Genomic DNA, 17,258 nt, shown 5'->3' with positions numbered 1-17,258 from the left:
AAACGCCAGCCATCCAGAAAATGCTTTATTACCCCAGCAGCTCTCACAGACCTAAGTACTGTGGGAGCTCTGAGTGCAGCTGGGTAGCTCTGTCCATCCTGATTAGGCTGCATGCTGTGAGCAAGCAACAGGGAACAAAAAGGGCCTGTGATGGTTGTCAGCTTAATTACAGTGGGTCAGCCATTGCCACCATGCAGCACTGTAGCAGGCTGTCATTAAAGCATCTCAACCTGCCAAAACACCATTTCGCAGAACAACTTGCAGCAACAATGACCCATGTAGTGCTGATGAAGTATTGCCAGCCTTGGAGCAACACGGTGTAGAAAGTAGGTGCTATGCACAAGACAAGAACCCATGAAATCTGTGCCTGACCAGAAGGGCTTTGTGACAGCTCTGTGCTTGATCCTCAAAAGTACTGATACCTTCTGGAAGTGTACCCATGGTTATAAGCCCTCTTCTTGTTCATGGTAACTCCAGCAAACGGGTAGACTTACATGAGTGGTTAGAATGATGTCAAGTGAGAGGAGTTAGTAATCCTAGTTATTAATGACCCCAGGCAGCTGTGGACTTAGATCCGCATACAGGTTATTGCAGTGTGACAAAGAGCAGGCAGGTATCATCTTATTTGAAATAACGGGCCACATTCCCTCTCACAGATCATGGCAAATGGGAGTTAATGTGAATTAGCTGACAAAGAACATCTCATTTACATTTTCAGGCTCCCAGTGAGGCACAGGTGAGCAGTGAGAAGCACTGCTTATGTTCTTACCTGTTGCCACCAGCAGCCCAGGAGCTGTCTGCTTGCTGGAAATGCTTCCTGAAGTATATGGATTCTCTGAGAGTTGCAGATGTAAGTGCAAGGAACAAAAGGGCTGTTGACAGGAAACAAACAAAAGGCAGAAGCTTTAATATGCAACAAGCCAAATACCAGAGGAACCCTTGGTGACTGCTGACAGATGCTCAGATCCTTCTGAAAATGACCCCTCTGCTCTTAGCACTATTATAAATAGCAGCGTATGTTCATTTTCTGAATAAGCAGCACAAAAGTAACTGAGAGAAAGAGAAGCAGGAATGCTTCATTGCAAGAGAGCATGTCTGCATTTGTTTTTGCCAGCAATCTGATCTAGAGCCACTTCCTCCTAGACATCTTTCTATTTTGACTTAAGATCTGTAAAAAGGTCGAGTAAGATGGTCAGAATTTTCTCTTTTGGCTTAAAATCTATGAAGCTACAGAAACAGAAATCCACTTAAACTCACCAAGCAGGTTAGGAAAAAACACAGAAAGAGAGATGAACCAATGAAACTCCAGAGGAACACCATTCCTTTGAAACATGGGCTATGGCCTACTATAAAAAAAAAAACCTGTTCACTGAACATAACTGAATTATGGCAGTGAATCCAACCCGAAGTTCTCATCTATAAACTGTGCCTTATTTTGGACCACCTAACCCTGCAGTTCTCCTGCATGAGAGTGAGTGGCATGAATTCCTCCTCCTCCCCAGCTTCATTTCAAGTTTTTCTAGCCCAGTGACTAATACAGGAAGCTCTGAAGGAGTCAGTTGAGTTTTGGAAAGTTTTGCCACTCACCAGCTGGCAAACTACAGGATCCCCTCTTAGATTGGTGTCTGGTGCCTGCAGCAAACGCCAGTCTCTGCCTTTGTTGTAGGTAATGAAAGTCTTGATTTGGTCATCTACCTTCCTGTTAGCCAGGAATATGCCTTTGATCCCTGCTACCTAGGAAAAATGGAGAGAGATTAAAAAACACATCGGAAGAACAGGCCAGAAGAAAGCCCGGTTCTGAGGACTCTCAGGAGCTCTCTGAAAAAGTAATGAAGTCATCTCAATCCAGCCTTAGAAGACTGGGAATGGCAGTTACAATTACATCCAGATGTTGCCTGCACAGCTGGCAGGGCCTCTTGCAATCTCTCTCTCTGGAAGGCAAAGATAAGGATGTTCATAGGGCAAATCCCTAGCCAACAGCCCATTTCTCCTACATTTCCCTGAGTGGTTGCAGACAGGCTTACAACGGGCTTGAACACACACACCATGTCACACAGTGGCTCTGTGGGCCTGGGGATGTGCCCTTTCCCATTCCTTCCTCACGTTTCCATAACATGGGAGACAGCAGGTCACACCAGAAGCAGTGTGGGTACAGTTGGGTCAAGTAGCAAAGGAAAGGGAGGGAAGACCCTGAGGTCACAGAGGAGATGAGGAGGTAGGTGAGTAGGGTACATCCACAGAGCAGGCCTCTGAGCTCCTGTTGGGCAATGTGTTCCCAGCTGCAGCACCAGCTGGCCAGCAAGAGAGAGATACAGAACTTTAGAAAAAATAAAACAGAAAGGTTTTTATGTTTTTTTTCATTTACACAAAAAATGGAAATGTTTCATTCTGAATATGCTTAAAGATTGATTTTTTTTTTTGCGAATTTGATTTCTTCACTTTCCTTCCACTCCCAAATTCTGTCAAAAATCAACCCAGTTGTTCCAAATGTTTTGATTTTTGTCAGCAGAACCCATTCCAACAGAATATGGTCCTGTCAAAATGTCCCCAAGCAGATCTAGCATTGAGTCTGGTCTCTGTTACATAGCTGTGAAAGTGAGACAGGAAGAAACAACTTGCTGCAAACCTGGAACTTCCTGGAAACAGCAGGATTATGATGCAAATCCTTCTGCTCTAAAACCCCTTGTGCAACACTACACTTTGAATGACCCTGTGAAAATCTCTATTGGCATTTAACTGTGAAGAGTCTATGATACACAGCTGGGGAGTACAGATTGCCCAGCAATGGGAGATGATGTATGTTTATTTTAGCTGGTTAATCACAATATAGAAACATCTTTTTTTTCAGAGGCAGGAAAATATATTTAAGTAGGGAAAAATAAAATATAAAGCCTGTCCTTCATTTTGATTCATGTGTTATTTGTGAGTTTTCTCTCCTTGCCTTAAATTACCAGGATGACCTGCTGGCCCTCTTCATCTTGGAGCACCAAAACCACCTTCTTCTCCAGAGGCTTAGAGACATACAAATTTATGGAGCAAGTTTGTTTTGCAAGGTAACGTACATGTCTATTCCATCTCTCTACATGATAGATAGGTGTTGCCTTAAACAAGGACTGACAACGACCTCCCTGATAAGATCCACGTAAGCCCCTAGTCTATTTGGATTCAGGCCAACCAACTTTGACACCCAGATTAATCACAGAAATACAAATCCAGGCAGATGGAAAGTTGTTTCAGCTTGTTACTTCCATGTGAAATCCCCACTGCCAATCTGAACACTTCTATTAGGGAAGAAAACAGCTACAAACTATTCCCACCAAGACAAGTCTGTTTTAGTAGCGTTAGTAAAAACACTGGTGGTTTTTACAAGCACATTGATGATGATGTTAAATGGACATTATTCTGGCTGAAGGAAACAAATGTATAATCCTGGCTTCTATGTGCAACTCTAAACACTTTTCTCCATGTTATAGTAGAACTTCCCCAAGTTATTCTGCAACCATTACTGTTTATATTACAGATACTTTTTTGTTGTTGTTGCCAGCAGAGCACTGAGCTCTGAACAGTGTTTAAAATCTCAGGAGATCTTCCAGTCAATGAGATACATGAAAACCAGAATGCTCCGAGAAAACCAGAAACTGGACTACTATGAATGGACTGTGCTTGGCCAAGGTTGAAAGGCCCGGCAGAGAAGAATGAGAACAGGAGACGATTCAAGATAGAAGTTATTCTATCCACTAGTACCTCTAGGCGAATGGCACCTATAATCTTTTGCTTATAGTTCATAAACTGCTCAGTGATCACAAAGGTGGAATTCAAATTCCCTGTCTTTAGTGCCTACAATGCCTGTGAGCAAGTGTTTCTAGCTGTCCAAGGGGAGGAACCAGTATTTCAGAGCTTCCCTAGTCATCTACATTAACATGAAAGGTTTTTTCCTTTTGGAAGTTCATGATATCTCTTTCATGGGAGTTATCTGTGTAACTGTTAGTCTTATGTCACCTTTTAGACCCAAGTAGAGCAGATGCAAAATTCTATCACTCTGATCTACTGGAGTTTTGCACTCTTCTGGTACCAAGGTTAAGCGTTGATGAAAGGTGCAGGGAACAAATACCCTGAAGACAACAATAGGTAATAAAACATCATGGAGTCTGAGATGTCATATAGCCTAACCAGTTATTGACTTGAAAGCAACAGGTTGTCACACCAATCAGAATTGCACTGCATTCTCAATCTATATGTATCTATTCCCACATCAGCTGGCTTAGAATCAAATCCAATAAACTGGATTTATAAAATTTAAATTGGATTTATAAAATCAAATCCCTGGATGCCTCAGGGAGCAGTGCCATTTTGGTGCCTGCATAGCTGCATCTCTGGAGATCATAACTCTGTCTGGATGACCCCCAAAAAGTGAAGATCCTGGAAGGGTGGTGAGAGATTTACACTTGTCTGAACTAGCAAGCAGTTGCTGTTTTGTAGGGTGACCTTTACTACATACCTCATAAAGGTCAATGATGATATTTCCCTCCAGTCCTCTACTGCTTTTCACATTTTCCAAGGCCAGGGTGAAGTACACTCCTCGGGTGTCGGAGATGTACAGGTTGTATGTATCGTTCTGGTTCCACTCTTGAACAGCTGCAAACACCTGATTCTCATCTGTGCTGATAATATGCATGTCCTGTTAAAAGAAGACAAAAGGCCTATTACTAAGGATCTCTATATTTCTTTGCCCTTTGGGACATGTAGTAATTACCATGACTTATGAAAGGATGGAGATGGAGCATGAATTATAGGTGATCTTAAATAATTTTCTGTTAAAGCAAGCCAATAAATTACCACCATTGTGACTTTTCTGCATTTCTTTCTTTCTTTCTTTTTTTTTTTTTTAATGGCCACCAGCTCGGGGAAGGGTTTTTGCCTTCCTCATTTTTGGTAGCTTGAAGGAATTTCATCCAGCTGCATTTTTTATTTATAAATTTGAAAGTCAATTTTATCACTCCTGGAAGATTCACAACCCTGGAGCCTACAGTCCTCTCATAGTCACTAAGTCTGGCGCAACAGCAGGCTGGAGCAATGAAAGCTTCCATTCACATGCTGAACTAAGGGGCTGTGCTTCCAGCAGGTAAAGAACCACTTCCAGAAACTGGAAGTGAGTTCAAGTTTCTTTGAAGCTGAGGTATGGGGATCAGTTTGAGCTAATGCTGGTAGTGATTTTTAGTAACAGATACACTTTTCTATTGAGAGTTGGTCAGAGATCTATTATCCCACTGTGCAGGCTATCAAATAATCCACCCACCAAATTTTGCTGGATTCCTGCTGATGACCAAGATGTGAAGTTCTAGCAAGGGTTTCCCCATTTAGTTTTAATATCAAAGAATTTTGTCAGTGCATTTCCTCCGTATTCCTTTAAAGCAGGTTCATTACTTGGAGATGATTTCCAGGGTGATGATGAGTATCTAAGCACTTCATCCTTGCCACCCTTGTTGAACAAATTAACACTGGTTCAGCTTGAAGCGATGGCACTGTGGTTACATGGGACTTAATTGTATCTATTTATCTATTTGTATCTATTTAAAATTCCCCCAAGATGCCAAGGAGTCCTGATTAATTTCTTATGCTGTTTCTGGATCAAGAAACCTTAACTCCTCATTCAGAGGTGTTCTGCCATTCTATCCACAAATGTGTGTTTGGAAATCTGAAATCTCCCAAAGGATAGAAAGATGTGGTTTTAGAGAGAGTATCTGGGGGAATATCAGCTCAACATTCCCACTCTGCCCAGGAGGCTACTGAACCTTCTGTGTGAACTACCAAGGGGAGAAGTTGGGGTAGACAAGATGGGGCTATTCCCAGGAGACATAACACCGTCTGTCAGCACAGGATGAGGAGAAAAAACTTTGAGGGCCTAATCCTGTCCCAGTGAGTGCAGCAAGTGGGAGATCTGCCATTTCCCTCAATGAAGGGAGACTCTAAATCAGGATATTTGGTTCATGCCAAACAGCTCTAATCCCTTGAAGATTAAGCACATATCCAACCCATTCCAGCAGTGTGAAAACATAGCAAATCACCCAATGACTTCAATCTGTTTTGACCCGTTGCAGTGGAAATACTGCATTACTCTATTGCCAGCTTCACATATGTACAATTCCAGCAGAGTTCATTTATCTATAGATGACAGGATAGTTATACAGCAAAAATGTTCTGGTGACTAAGGGCAGCATAAACAAATCTCCTTTACAGAGCTAAAAGACTTTGCTGTGACACCTTGCTTAAAAACAGTTTCAATTTTTAAATGACAAAAGCAGCCCTGATTTTATGCAATGCACCAATTCCAAAACAGGGCTACCAACAAATCAGTCTCATAACAAGCCAGAAACCCATGACAGCAACAGTCAAGAAGGCAGGACAATCATAGGGCAGTCATTTTCTCCACCTGCTTGACTTTTTAACGAGGGGGCAGCTTTCAATGCCAAGCCATAAAGTGGGAGCATAGATTGTCTATTTTTCTCCTGAAAAATAGCATCAGTGTTCTGAAAAGTGTGTTGTGGTACATTGTGAATCTACCACCATCACGATAGAAGGACAATCTAAAGAAACTATATCTGTGCTCTGTACTATGCAAGTGTTAATACACTGTGAACTGTGATCAGCCCAAATGTGAAGCAGAAGTTGAGGTGCAATGCAGGGAGTCCAAGATGCAAATCTCCCCCAACTATTATGTTTTCAGCTACAAGTTAAAGCAAGTACCCCCCATCTGTTAGACTGTCACTATCGCATTGGCAATCAGAAGGCTAGATACAGCCCACAAGGCAAGTCTATCCAACTACTATTCTCCCAAAATTTTCACTTGTAGAAGGAAGTAAAGATGAAGGTCATTTCTGTCAATTATCGGATTTCTCTACTGTCCCTTAAAAGCCATCTTATGGCTCTGAAGAGTAGCAGTGATCTCAGCAGCCCTGCAGGGCTACCTGAAACTCGCATCCAGCCAAGGCACTGGAAAGGCTGGTCTCTTCTGTTCTGCCCAATTCCAAGCAATGACTTGTCCCTGGGAGTATAATTCCAGGAACATATTCTCCTTGCTGAAGCTTCCCCTGTTTGATCTGGTAGGAAGCCAAGGCCTAAGAGGGGAAAGCCAAGCACAGTGGTACTAGAAGTACCAGCTTCCCTCCCTCCTAGCTTTGCCAGATACTGTCATCTCAGGCACTGCCATCCCAGTCATCTCCTAAGCAGTATCACACAGAGGATCTGTGTGTCCAAAGCATCCTAAGAGCTATGCTATTTTAGGCCCAACTTTTAGGGAGCCAATTATACCTCCATGAATTGTTGCCAAAGTCCAGCTATGGGATGGGGACAGCAGAGGCTCTATACAGGGGAGCATTAGCTTCTATACTCTGTGCTTCTTTCACTGGTTGGAGACTGCAGTACTGCTCAGCATCCCAAGCATTCTCCTGGGCCCTCAGTGCTACAGGCCAGGCTTACCAGCAAAATCATTTCTAGAGAACAGAGCAGGTCTGGGAAAGACATGTTCATAGGTGACCAGCTGAGGATAAGTTAGCCTAAGCTCTATTCGCCGAGGCATCTGTTCATTCCCATTCACTCTTTCAATGATTGCAGGGAAATAAGGGAACTGCTCCTTCTGAAAGCCTCACTGATCAAAGGAAGGGAGATGTAAAGATCCCAGCCCCATATTTAAGAAGGCGCATTCAGGTAGCACAAAGAATGGAGCTCCCCAGAGAGGAACCCCACTGAGGCACTTCACCATTGGACAGGCGGTGCTGTTCAACATGTTGCACACCTGTGTTCATAAATGGTACACTCACCTTAGGAAGAGAGTATTTGGGCAATTTAATCTGGGCGAAAGGCTCCCGTCTGTACGACACGTAGTAATTTGCTCTTCCACCAGCTGTCACCTGTGAAACACCAAAGAGAGTGAGTGATGACCCTTTTGAGATACCTGTGCTGACATCTCTAAGAGGGTTTGACAGCAATCCTTTCAGGTGTCTTTTCTGTGACCCAAACAGCTGTCTCTGAAAGCATCTGTATAACTCCATCAGAGAAATCCCAGACTTGGGAGGGATGGAGCTTTATTTACATAAACTGTGCTATTGTACTTTCCATCTTGTCTCTCATGCTTCAATTCCAGCATGACTTTAAAATCAGGCATGTCAAGAAAAAGGGAGAAGCAGGCGTAAAGTTTAAGGTCTTGAGTGGGAGAAAGAATGGTCTGGGTCCAGTGCATGGTTCCAGCACAGACTACGTTGAGCAAGTCATTTAAATTCTCTGTGCTTCTGTTCCTCCTCTGAAAGGAGAAGATAATACCTCTTTCTTCTGCTGCTTCTCAGCCTTGTCTGTTTGTACTGTAAGATCCTTGGGCCAGGATCGTCTTCCAGAAAGTTTTTACAGTGACTAACAGAAGAGATCCACACTAGCACAATTTAAGGCAAAAAGGAAGTGCAATGCGCACAGCCTTGGAAAGCTGAAGATAAGCTCTTAGATGCTCTATGTCCCTAAAAAACTCTTCGCCCTGAAATCACATTGTCTCTGAATGAGGGTGTAGGGGAAACTGATAGATGTCCAAATGCTGTGGTTTTATGGACTGCATGAACATTAGCTGTCAAGGCTACATTTAAATGCCACGCATCACTGAGAAGCTGAGATTTTCAGCTTTCTAGTGATTTGCAACACTCATTTCTAGCACTGATAATTTATAAGATATGGGATTTTAAACCTGTCACTAGTCCCTTACTCTTCCAGTAGGTGTTCTTTTTGGCACTCTTTTAGGCTTGGCTATAACAAGGCTTACGTCAGCGAATTTCCTGTTTTCTGCTGTTTTGGCAAGCTTGCAGGTTTTGAGATAAAACAAAACACAAAGCACTTCTCTATTATATGAAATGTCATTTGTTGGCTTCTTACATTTCCAATAAAGTGAACAGAAAGATCCGAGATTGTCTCCTAGATATATTTTCCTTTGTCTGACAGTGGTATTTCAGAGTGAGCTTACATGGAATACAGTTAGGGCATCAATTATGTACTCAGTAATGATATCACCTCTAGATAGTGGCATTCTTCTCTAGAGAAGCTGTCACTTGAAGGACATGATATTACTGGTCATGAAATTTGATATCTAATCAACTCAAGATAAGCCTTTTCCATTGACAGCTTGAAGAACTGGAAAGAAAGAGAGAAAGGTTTGGAAATAGAACAGGCTTCCGCATTAAGACCTTCCCTTCTTCTTCTTTGCCATTTTTATTTGTAGTGTGATCACAGCTGCATCTAGCACTCCCAAAAAAAGGTTAAAAAAAAAACCAAACAGAAAACATTATACTAAACACTGCATAAGAAGGGAGTAAAAATGGCCCATGCCATACTGAGATGAAACTCTATACAGACAGCACAGAGCTAACATCAAGGGGAAACACAGGCATGGAAATCAAAAGCAATTTGCCTGGGGTCTCACAACAGGCCAGTGGCAGCAACAGGGAGAGAACAAGGGTCACCTTAACCTCGCTCTGTGTAAAGCAGACTGTGCATTGCCACAGCAGCATTTCTGGGCACTACTCTCCAGCTGCGATGAGATGGTGCAAATGCTGTGAATGTTATTTCACAAGGATATCTTTGCCGTCTAGCATTAGCACAAGAAAACCAGGTTTTCACAGGAGAGAACAGACTAAGCAGTTGATCCGCACTCAGTCTAACTCAAAGGTAAAAATTCATGTTTGCAGTAATTGTATGATTGTACTCTATCAGCTGTACAAACATTGTTCAAAGGAACCCACACTTCTAGGTCATACCATCTAAACAGTGCAGGGAATATTCAAACATCCCCTCTTGGTGATGTTTCTGTCCTCTAGTGGAAGAGCCAAATCCTCAAATGATATATATCAGCATAGTTCTGCCATATGAAATCATTTTATGCCAGCTCATGATTTCAATGCCAGCTCATTATTTGTATAGACAGGAAGAAATACTTTCAGTGACTACTTCCTAAGGACCCTGGGTTCAACATCCACCTCTTCTGATGGGCTTAGATATGGTCATTGACTCTCCTTTCAGATGCAAATATGAATATTTACATTCTCCACAGGGATGCTGTGATGATTAATTAACGTTGGGAAGAGTCAACAATCTTCAAGTTAATCACATGAAAATGGTGTGGAAGAAATTTCAAGAGGTGATCAAATCCTCGCTCTGTGCCAAGAGAGGATCTACTCCAAATCTGCCACTGCCAAAAGATGTTACGTAGTTATAGGATATAAGGCTCTCCAAACTGTTGTTGTGTTTTTTTGTTTTTTTTTTTTAAACCAGGCAGAAAGGTAGGGTTTGAACACTGTTCAAGGTCACTATGCATTAGCTAAACTCTCTTTCAGTCCTCTACCTGGCACTAAGTTGCCTTGACAAAGGTTTAGATATAGAAACCTTTGTGGTCTGTGATCTTTCTGAGCCAGTTACATGAAGCCACCCACAAATTCTGTTGGCAGGGGTTGCATGAAGCTTATCTCAGCCAGGACCTCATCTCTGCATGATTTAGATCCATGCTTATAACAGTTCCAAAAAATGATCAAGCCTTCAATACAGCTTTGGCAAGTACTGTGGTAGAGAATGAATTCTGGAAGGCCCAGCTTAATTTATTTTGATGAACTTTTCCTTTTCCTATGAGCAAACTCTCCAACATTGTAAATCCCAGAGATTATGATAGTGTTTTTCCCTCTAATGCCTCCTTTTAGTTCACATTTGATGAATGTCACCCAATTATTTGCTGTGAGCTCATCTGTCATGCTCAGTACAGAATTAGCTGGGTTTGCCTTTTTCCTCCTCCTTTGTTAACGACTGGCTCGTTAATCTGTTCTTCTGGATTTCTATTTTATGTGTTTAATTGGGCTGCTGGCCAGTGAAAATGATTCCTTTGGACAAATGTGTTTGTCATTAAACACATCTGTCTTTCGTAACTTGTGTTCTTTCTTCTCCCCTCCACGCATGATCTACCAGTCTTCCTTAACGCCTTCACATTTTGTTACAAGAGGGAAGTTTGGTCTCAGTTACATCAATTGACACTTGAGAAGAGAAACTTCAGAAGTTTCTCTTTGCCCTAAATTTTCAGTATGCTGGCCCATCACCCATCATAACCTGCAAAGGGACAGAGTACATCAAACATAGAAGATAACAGAAAGATGTTCACAAGGGTGCAGAGAATTATAGAAAATCTGCCACGGAATTCATTCACTTCCATAATCTCTGTGATGTGCCTAGAAACACACTAAGCCATTTCTCATGTTAATAATTGAACATGGTTCTTTAAGGATTTTTTTCTTTTTTCCCCCCCTTTTTTTTTTCCTTTTGGCTTAGGCAGAAGACATTTTGCTTAACCAAAAACCAGACTGGTCACCTGAAAGAGTTTAGAAAGCAAGCAGAAAAAGTTACATGTTTCAGGCCCCAGAATACAAAGCTCCATGATAGCCCAAGACATCCAAAATGACCTCAGGAACCACGGATCATAATGTGCCAGGGTTTATTCTCATCCTCCTGACTAGCTAATGCTGGGAGACCTGTAGTTTCCAGTCATAAGGCAGGTATTGCTGTAAAGCCAACATGGAACTACTAAATCTATCAAATAACCTTGGGCTGAGCAAGACCCTCCTGCTTCCTGCTGCTCAAAGGACTCACAGAAAGGCTAAAAGAATAGGCACTGCTGCTGACATGGAAACACCATCAACTAGAGTCACAGCCTTGGCGGAAAAACAGTGATGGTGTGTGGCTAGTGGACACTTCCTAGGTTAATGGCTAAGAGATCAGAGGACTCTTTTCTATGCAGTTTATCAGCCCGGGCTATTGTTCACAACAACAATGATCACTTGCCTGCACAGTTATTCGAACAGGTCATCTTTTTACATTCCTGATACATTCAAAGCAAAAGAGAACTGATAACAGCACAGGTCAATGGCTCAATCTACAGTGATCAGATTTGTTTACATGTTTGTAATTCCTATAGTTTACTTCCTTTCGCTGTACATCCCACTTCAAGCATAGTAAATGGGTACTTGGTCCATTACAGAACCAAATTTTAAACTTCCTTGTTGACAGCCAATCATTGGACATTATTTACAATAAACCCTTCCCTCATTTTTTGCTGAGATGACTTCCTTTACTTGTAGAGTTACCCCCTTCCCAGTAACATCAAATGGGTTGGTAGAAGTCAAAAGCTGAGAAACATTAGCATTAGTATTGTAATGGCATCCTGGATCTGTGTTTTCCACCCCGACAGGGTGTCTGGGCATCCCTGCTCACTGCTTTAACTATAGTTACCCTCCATCCTTCTCATGAGCATAAAATTCCCTAAGTCAAATTGTGAATTGAAGCACAGAGGAGCGATGCCACGTTAAGCAGGCAGGCTGCTATGCTCACACCTCTAGTGAGGGACTTCTGTGTTCTTCAGAGCCAGCTACTCTCTGGGCCTCGCACAGGCCTGCCAGGGTGATGACTGAAAAGTTGTGCCCCCCACTCTCCCTCAAGCCTAAGCCCGATGCCAGTCACAAGAGAGTCAGGAGATATGATCAGCCAGATAGAGGAGGACTACATCTGCACCAGTCTAGTGCAATGTTTTTCTTTCTTGATTGCTCAGCATGGCCAGGACAAACCATCTTCCACATACTTCTAGGTACTGAGGTTCTCCACTGCCCCAGAATGAATCAATTCATGATAGGTGCAATGTAGCCCTAATTATCTCCCTGTGGTTTTCACTAATATCATACCTTCTGCACAGTCCTTAATGCGAAATACAATTACCTGAGCGTGAGCAGATATGCCTCTATGTTGCAGAAATAGATGCGGATTAACACTTCTGGGGTGCAAAGCACCCTCAAGCTGCCTGATAAATTAAGCAGGCTTTGAAAGCATGCCAAACTTCAGAGGGACAGACCTATCAATGAAAATATGCTAAGCATTATTTAACGGCATCTCCAATTCACTTTCCCCTTCCTTCAGAGCTATGACAGCACAGCTAAAGGACAGAGGTGATCCTGAGAGAAAATACTGGGTTTGCTTTAACAGCAACTCCTGCAGCAAATGTGGACAGTTACACCAAAGCACAAGCTATGTTATAGCTGCAAATGCACACTACCCACACAGAAACCAACTTAAGAGAGGTACATAATTGTACATATTAAATTTCTTTTTGAAGGATTTCAGAGGAAATGTATGAGTCTGCCAAGGTGATCCTTCACATCTTCAGCTGCAGACACTGCTCATACATCAGACAACATGAAGGGAGGGAAGAGAAATATAAGAGAAAGTACAGCACAAAAAAGCCCTAGAAACAAAATGTATATAAATAAATAAGTAAAGAAAAGGAAAATGTTAATCAATTTTTATCAACAGATGTTTAGCTTCCAGTTCCAAATCTGATAACATTTGGCACAGCAAAGATGAAACAGTGCTAGAAATGGATGAAAAGCACCCAGCAGTGAATAGAAAAGTAGCTAACTACTTACTGCCTGTCTTGCTTTAAGAAGAGCTTTTAACTAGCACCTGGGATGCATTTTCTTTCATCTGTATGGATTAATTTCCCCCACTGGAGTGCCATCTAGCATTTTAAATAGGGGCAAAAGAAGATCGGCTGTAGCAAGCATTATTCACCAGTAAAACAGGTGTAATCATGTTCATCATTTAAACGTCTTCATCCTATTAGTTTCATAATAAGCTTTTAATGATTTCTTCAATAAAAGACTCAAGGACCAGACCCTACAAGTTGGAGAGTGCTCCATTGTCCCGCCAAGCCGTTTTCTCTACCATCGATCGCAAAGATAAAAATCAATCGTAGCTAAGCAGGGTGAAGTTAAAAATAAATTGCAGGGATTGATTTCTGTTAGGACCTTTGGCTCCCAGTTAAAAAATGGAGGAAAGAAATATATATTTGAGCACGGTGTATTTCACTTCTATGAAAATAAAGAGAAAGCTCTAGACTGGGAAATCAAAGTTTAATTTCCCTCTCCCCTGCCCCCCCCCCATCTTGTTTCACTGCTGAGAGATTGTCTTTCTCTCTTCTTTATTCCTGGGAAAACGTACTGCTTATTTAAGTTATTAAGTTGACAGCTTGAGAGCTGAGGTCAGGTATCTATAAGAATCGGTATAATCTCTGCTGTGCCTGTGGCCACTGGTTGAAGTCTGCTCACCTGATAACTGACTTTGATTCAGCAAAGTAAACTCATTTAGCACAGCCTTAAATACATACTAAATCTGAAACATACACTCATGACCTCCTAAATATAAGAGCTTATAAATTTTCCTGAATGCCAGTTAAAAGTAATCATAGTAAGAAACCATTTTTCTGAGCTAAGTTTTGACATGTTTAGCTTGTAGAATGATTAGGAACTTCTTTTTCTCTATAAAATCTTAAAGAGAAATGCCCTCCCACCCCAACCCTCACCCTGCCAATTCTAAAGCTGTCTAAAAACAAGAAATATTTTGATTTTTTTTGAGAGCCTGATAAAAAATATTTTCTCATAAAAATATCCACTTTGATAAAAATGAAATTTGATTCAGATTTAAAAAAAAAGACATATACACACCACTTTCTACAAAAGCCTTTTTCCATCAAACCACTTCAGCTGAGATTTTTGGACACACTCTGATGATGAGACACCAGGCATCCAAAAAAGGCAGTATTATCCATAGGTGCTGTAAGACGCTATCAATGGCTGTGGGTGAATGCTGACATGTGCATATGTTCTAAGGAGACTTTCTGATGCAAAAGAAGACTGAATTGGTTCAACAGCTTTTGGCAGAAATGTTTCCTCCTCTGAGCCAGAGGAATTATTCAGATCTGTATTATGAGAGTCACACTTAGCTGTACCACACATCATCATCATCTAGGGAAATTTGGGGTTAGCGTGTTCTCTCTCATACTGCTGAAAAGGCTGAGACATAGCCTTTCTATACAACCCCTTCCAAGTAAGCAAAACTCTTGTGTGTGCAAAATCACTTCAGAGGGTGAAAAAGAGCCAGACACATGACTGGCATCAGAGAAGAGCATTTTGACTTAATCTTCTCACTTTCCACGTGGACATCCTGTGATCTATAAAAACCTCACCTGTTGCCACACTCCTGCATGCGTAAGCTGCGAGTGACCACCATTCCCACCCCTGCGCACAAGTGGCAATGCCACAGATCCCATCTCATTCAGGAGAGTATTAACCACAGCCAGACTCCCTCTTCCCTGCTCCCCTCACACTCCTGCCTCATCACATCATCCTCAGAAAAAAGGGCAACCACCAGAGCACTTAGCTTTTTGGGCATGGGACCATTGCCTGTCTCAGGACAACTTGATCTGTGGGCATCTGGAGTCAAGAGATGGCTGCACAATTCCCAGGATCCCAGGAGACTGAGTTACAAATGAAATGCCACAGAAAGTTGCCAAGATATGAGGGGAAATGACAGGAGAGGCTGGGTAAGAGACAACAACAGCAATTAATATGGCAATATTTGGGCACTTGGGGAGTTGGCACACAAGACCCTCGTATGAATTTCAGCCTGCAGTTAAGCACCTGGACAAATTATACCATGTGAGCGGAAAAGGCGCCTATGTCCCTGTTCTCTAAAAGCCTTGGAAAGTGATGATGTACTGCCTCTCAGCATGTCCCTCTTTGGTTAATGGAGCAAGAAACTTCTCATTTAAAGTGGAAATGGAGCAGAGTCTGAAGCAAATAGTCAGCCTTTTTCAAACAGATCTTGCAGGTGTTGCTCCTTGTCCTCACAAGGCGAAACCCCCAGCCTTTAGCAGCAAAGACAAATCAGAGTGTTCATCTCCCAAGGCACTTCTTCAGCCTTCTAGAGAAAACAGGCATCACCCCCAAATTCAAACCAGGTATCAGCTTCTTCCAAAACCCAGAGGACTTTGACATACCCAGCACCTTTGTTACTGCCTTGCGAAGTGCTGAAAGTCTGAGCTACATTTCAGACCGACTCCAGTTGCATCTGTTAGGATAGCAGAGTCTGTACCATCTCAGGGAAAAACAAAGACATAAAAAACAATCAAGATAGGTATCACTCACTCACCCACACATCTCTGCACTGACTTACAGCCAGTTCAAACCAAAAAGGCCAAAGTTACCCTGAGGGTCTCCAAGCACTGACAGAGACGGAAACTTCAGGGAGGAAGGGGAGTAGTGTTAACTTGATGCTGAGCTAGACTGGTAGGACTGCTGGGAGGAAAGCTGCACACTGAAGGTTTTACAGCGCATCAAGGAAAACACGACAAGATTTGTAGGGAGAGGGAACATATTTTATAAGACTTACATCTATACCTGGGGAAAAAAAAGAAGGGACAATTTTCAGGTACCTAATCCTTCCTCAAGTCCCTTAGGATCTTATGAGTGTGCCCAAAAGCTTCTCTGCTTCTTTTCCAACTCCATCAATTCTAATCTTATAAAAGATATTAACTTTCCCTGTAAACTTTGTCTCACTTGCATCCTTAGGCCACCAGTGCCATAACAGCAGTATTACCAGCAATCTTTATGCCACACAGCCTGGAGAGTTTCATCATTATTACTGTCCCGCTCCTGACACCTAGGGATCTGTAGGAAAATACAGCCTTACGTGGGTCTGCACTAGTGAGTTGAGAACGTCCTCAGTTCCCACTAGTGGCCAGGTTTGTCAAACGCAGGACTCCAGGCACCCAGCAGAACCACAGAGCTATTTCACCTGAGATAACCTGCAAATTATGACTACATAACTGGGAACAACTACTTTAACTCGGCAACAATTAGCTCCCTCTGTCCATTGTAGATCTGTCCACAAGAATGTTGCTTTCTGCAGAAACCATGATATTGGAGCAAAGCTGATTTTCAATGAACACAGTGCCATTTCCATACCCCGTTAGGAGTTCTCAGGCCACCACAAACAAACAAAACGATTCTGAGACTTTTTGGGCCCCTGTCTGGCCTCACTCCCTGCAATACACGATGGTATCTGCTGATGCTTTCTTGCACTTTCAGTGGAACTTTCTCATCTGCTGGCAAGGAAAGCTACACAAACACTCCTGTTCTTCTGTTTAGTGACTACTCTAAAGAATCAAGTTTCATTACTTTTATTTGTTTACTTAGAGAAAAATAAAAAAGTTTTTCCTCCAAATAATGCCTTCTCACTCAAAAACAGAATTTCCTGAAAAATAATCTCCATTTTCATTAAAGCATATTGCATTTTAGACCCTTTTCAGCAACCTGAACAATTTCATCAGAACACTGATGGTGAAAAAAAAACTATGGCTTTCT

The 17,258-nt window shown here is 42.1% G+C and overlaps 1 protein-coding gene across 1 annotated transcript in view; it reads right to left on the bottom strand.

Moving 5' to 3' along the window:
* Positions 1 to 17,258, bottom strand: part of SORCS3 (sortilin related VPS10 domain containing receptor 3) — a 315,056-nt gene that overhangs the window by 64,417 nt on the left and 233,381 nt on the right. Inside the window, exons 8-11 of the mRNA XM_067300219.1 lie at positions 7,818 to 7,907; positions 4,499 to 4,678; positions 1,588 to 1,734; positions 770 to 872 (exon numbers count right to left, since the gene is read on the bottom strand). Of these exons, the coding sequence (XP_067156320.1) occupies positions 770 to 872; positions 1,588 to 1,734; positions 4,499 to 4,678; positions 7,818 to 7,907 (520 nt within the window). The remainder of the gene's footprint in view (positions 1 to 769; positions 873 to 1,587; positions 1,735 to 4,498; positions 4,679 to 7,817; positions 7,908 to 17,258) is intronic.

Source organism: Apteryx mantelli, chromosome 7, assembly GCF_036417845.1.
Source record: "Apteryx mantelli isolate bAptMan1 chromosome 7, bAptMan1.hap1, whole genome shotgun sequence".
Lineage (NCBI taxonomy): Eukaryota > Metazoa > Chordata > Aves > Apterygiformes > Apterygidae > Apteryx > Apteryx mantelli.
This window is presented reverse-complemented; position numbering and strand designations above follow the sequence as displayed.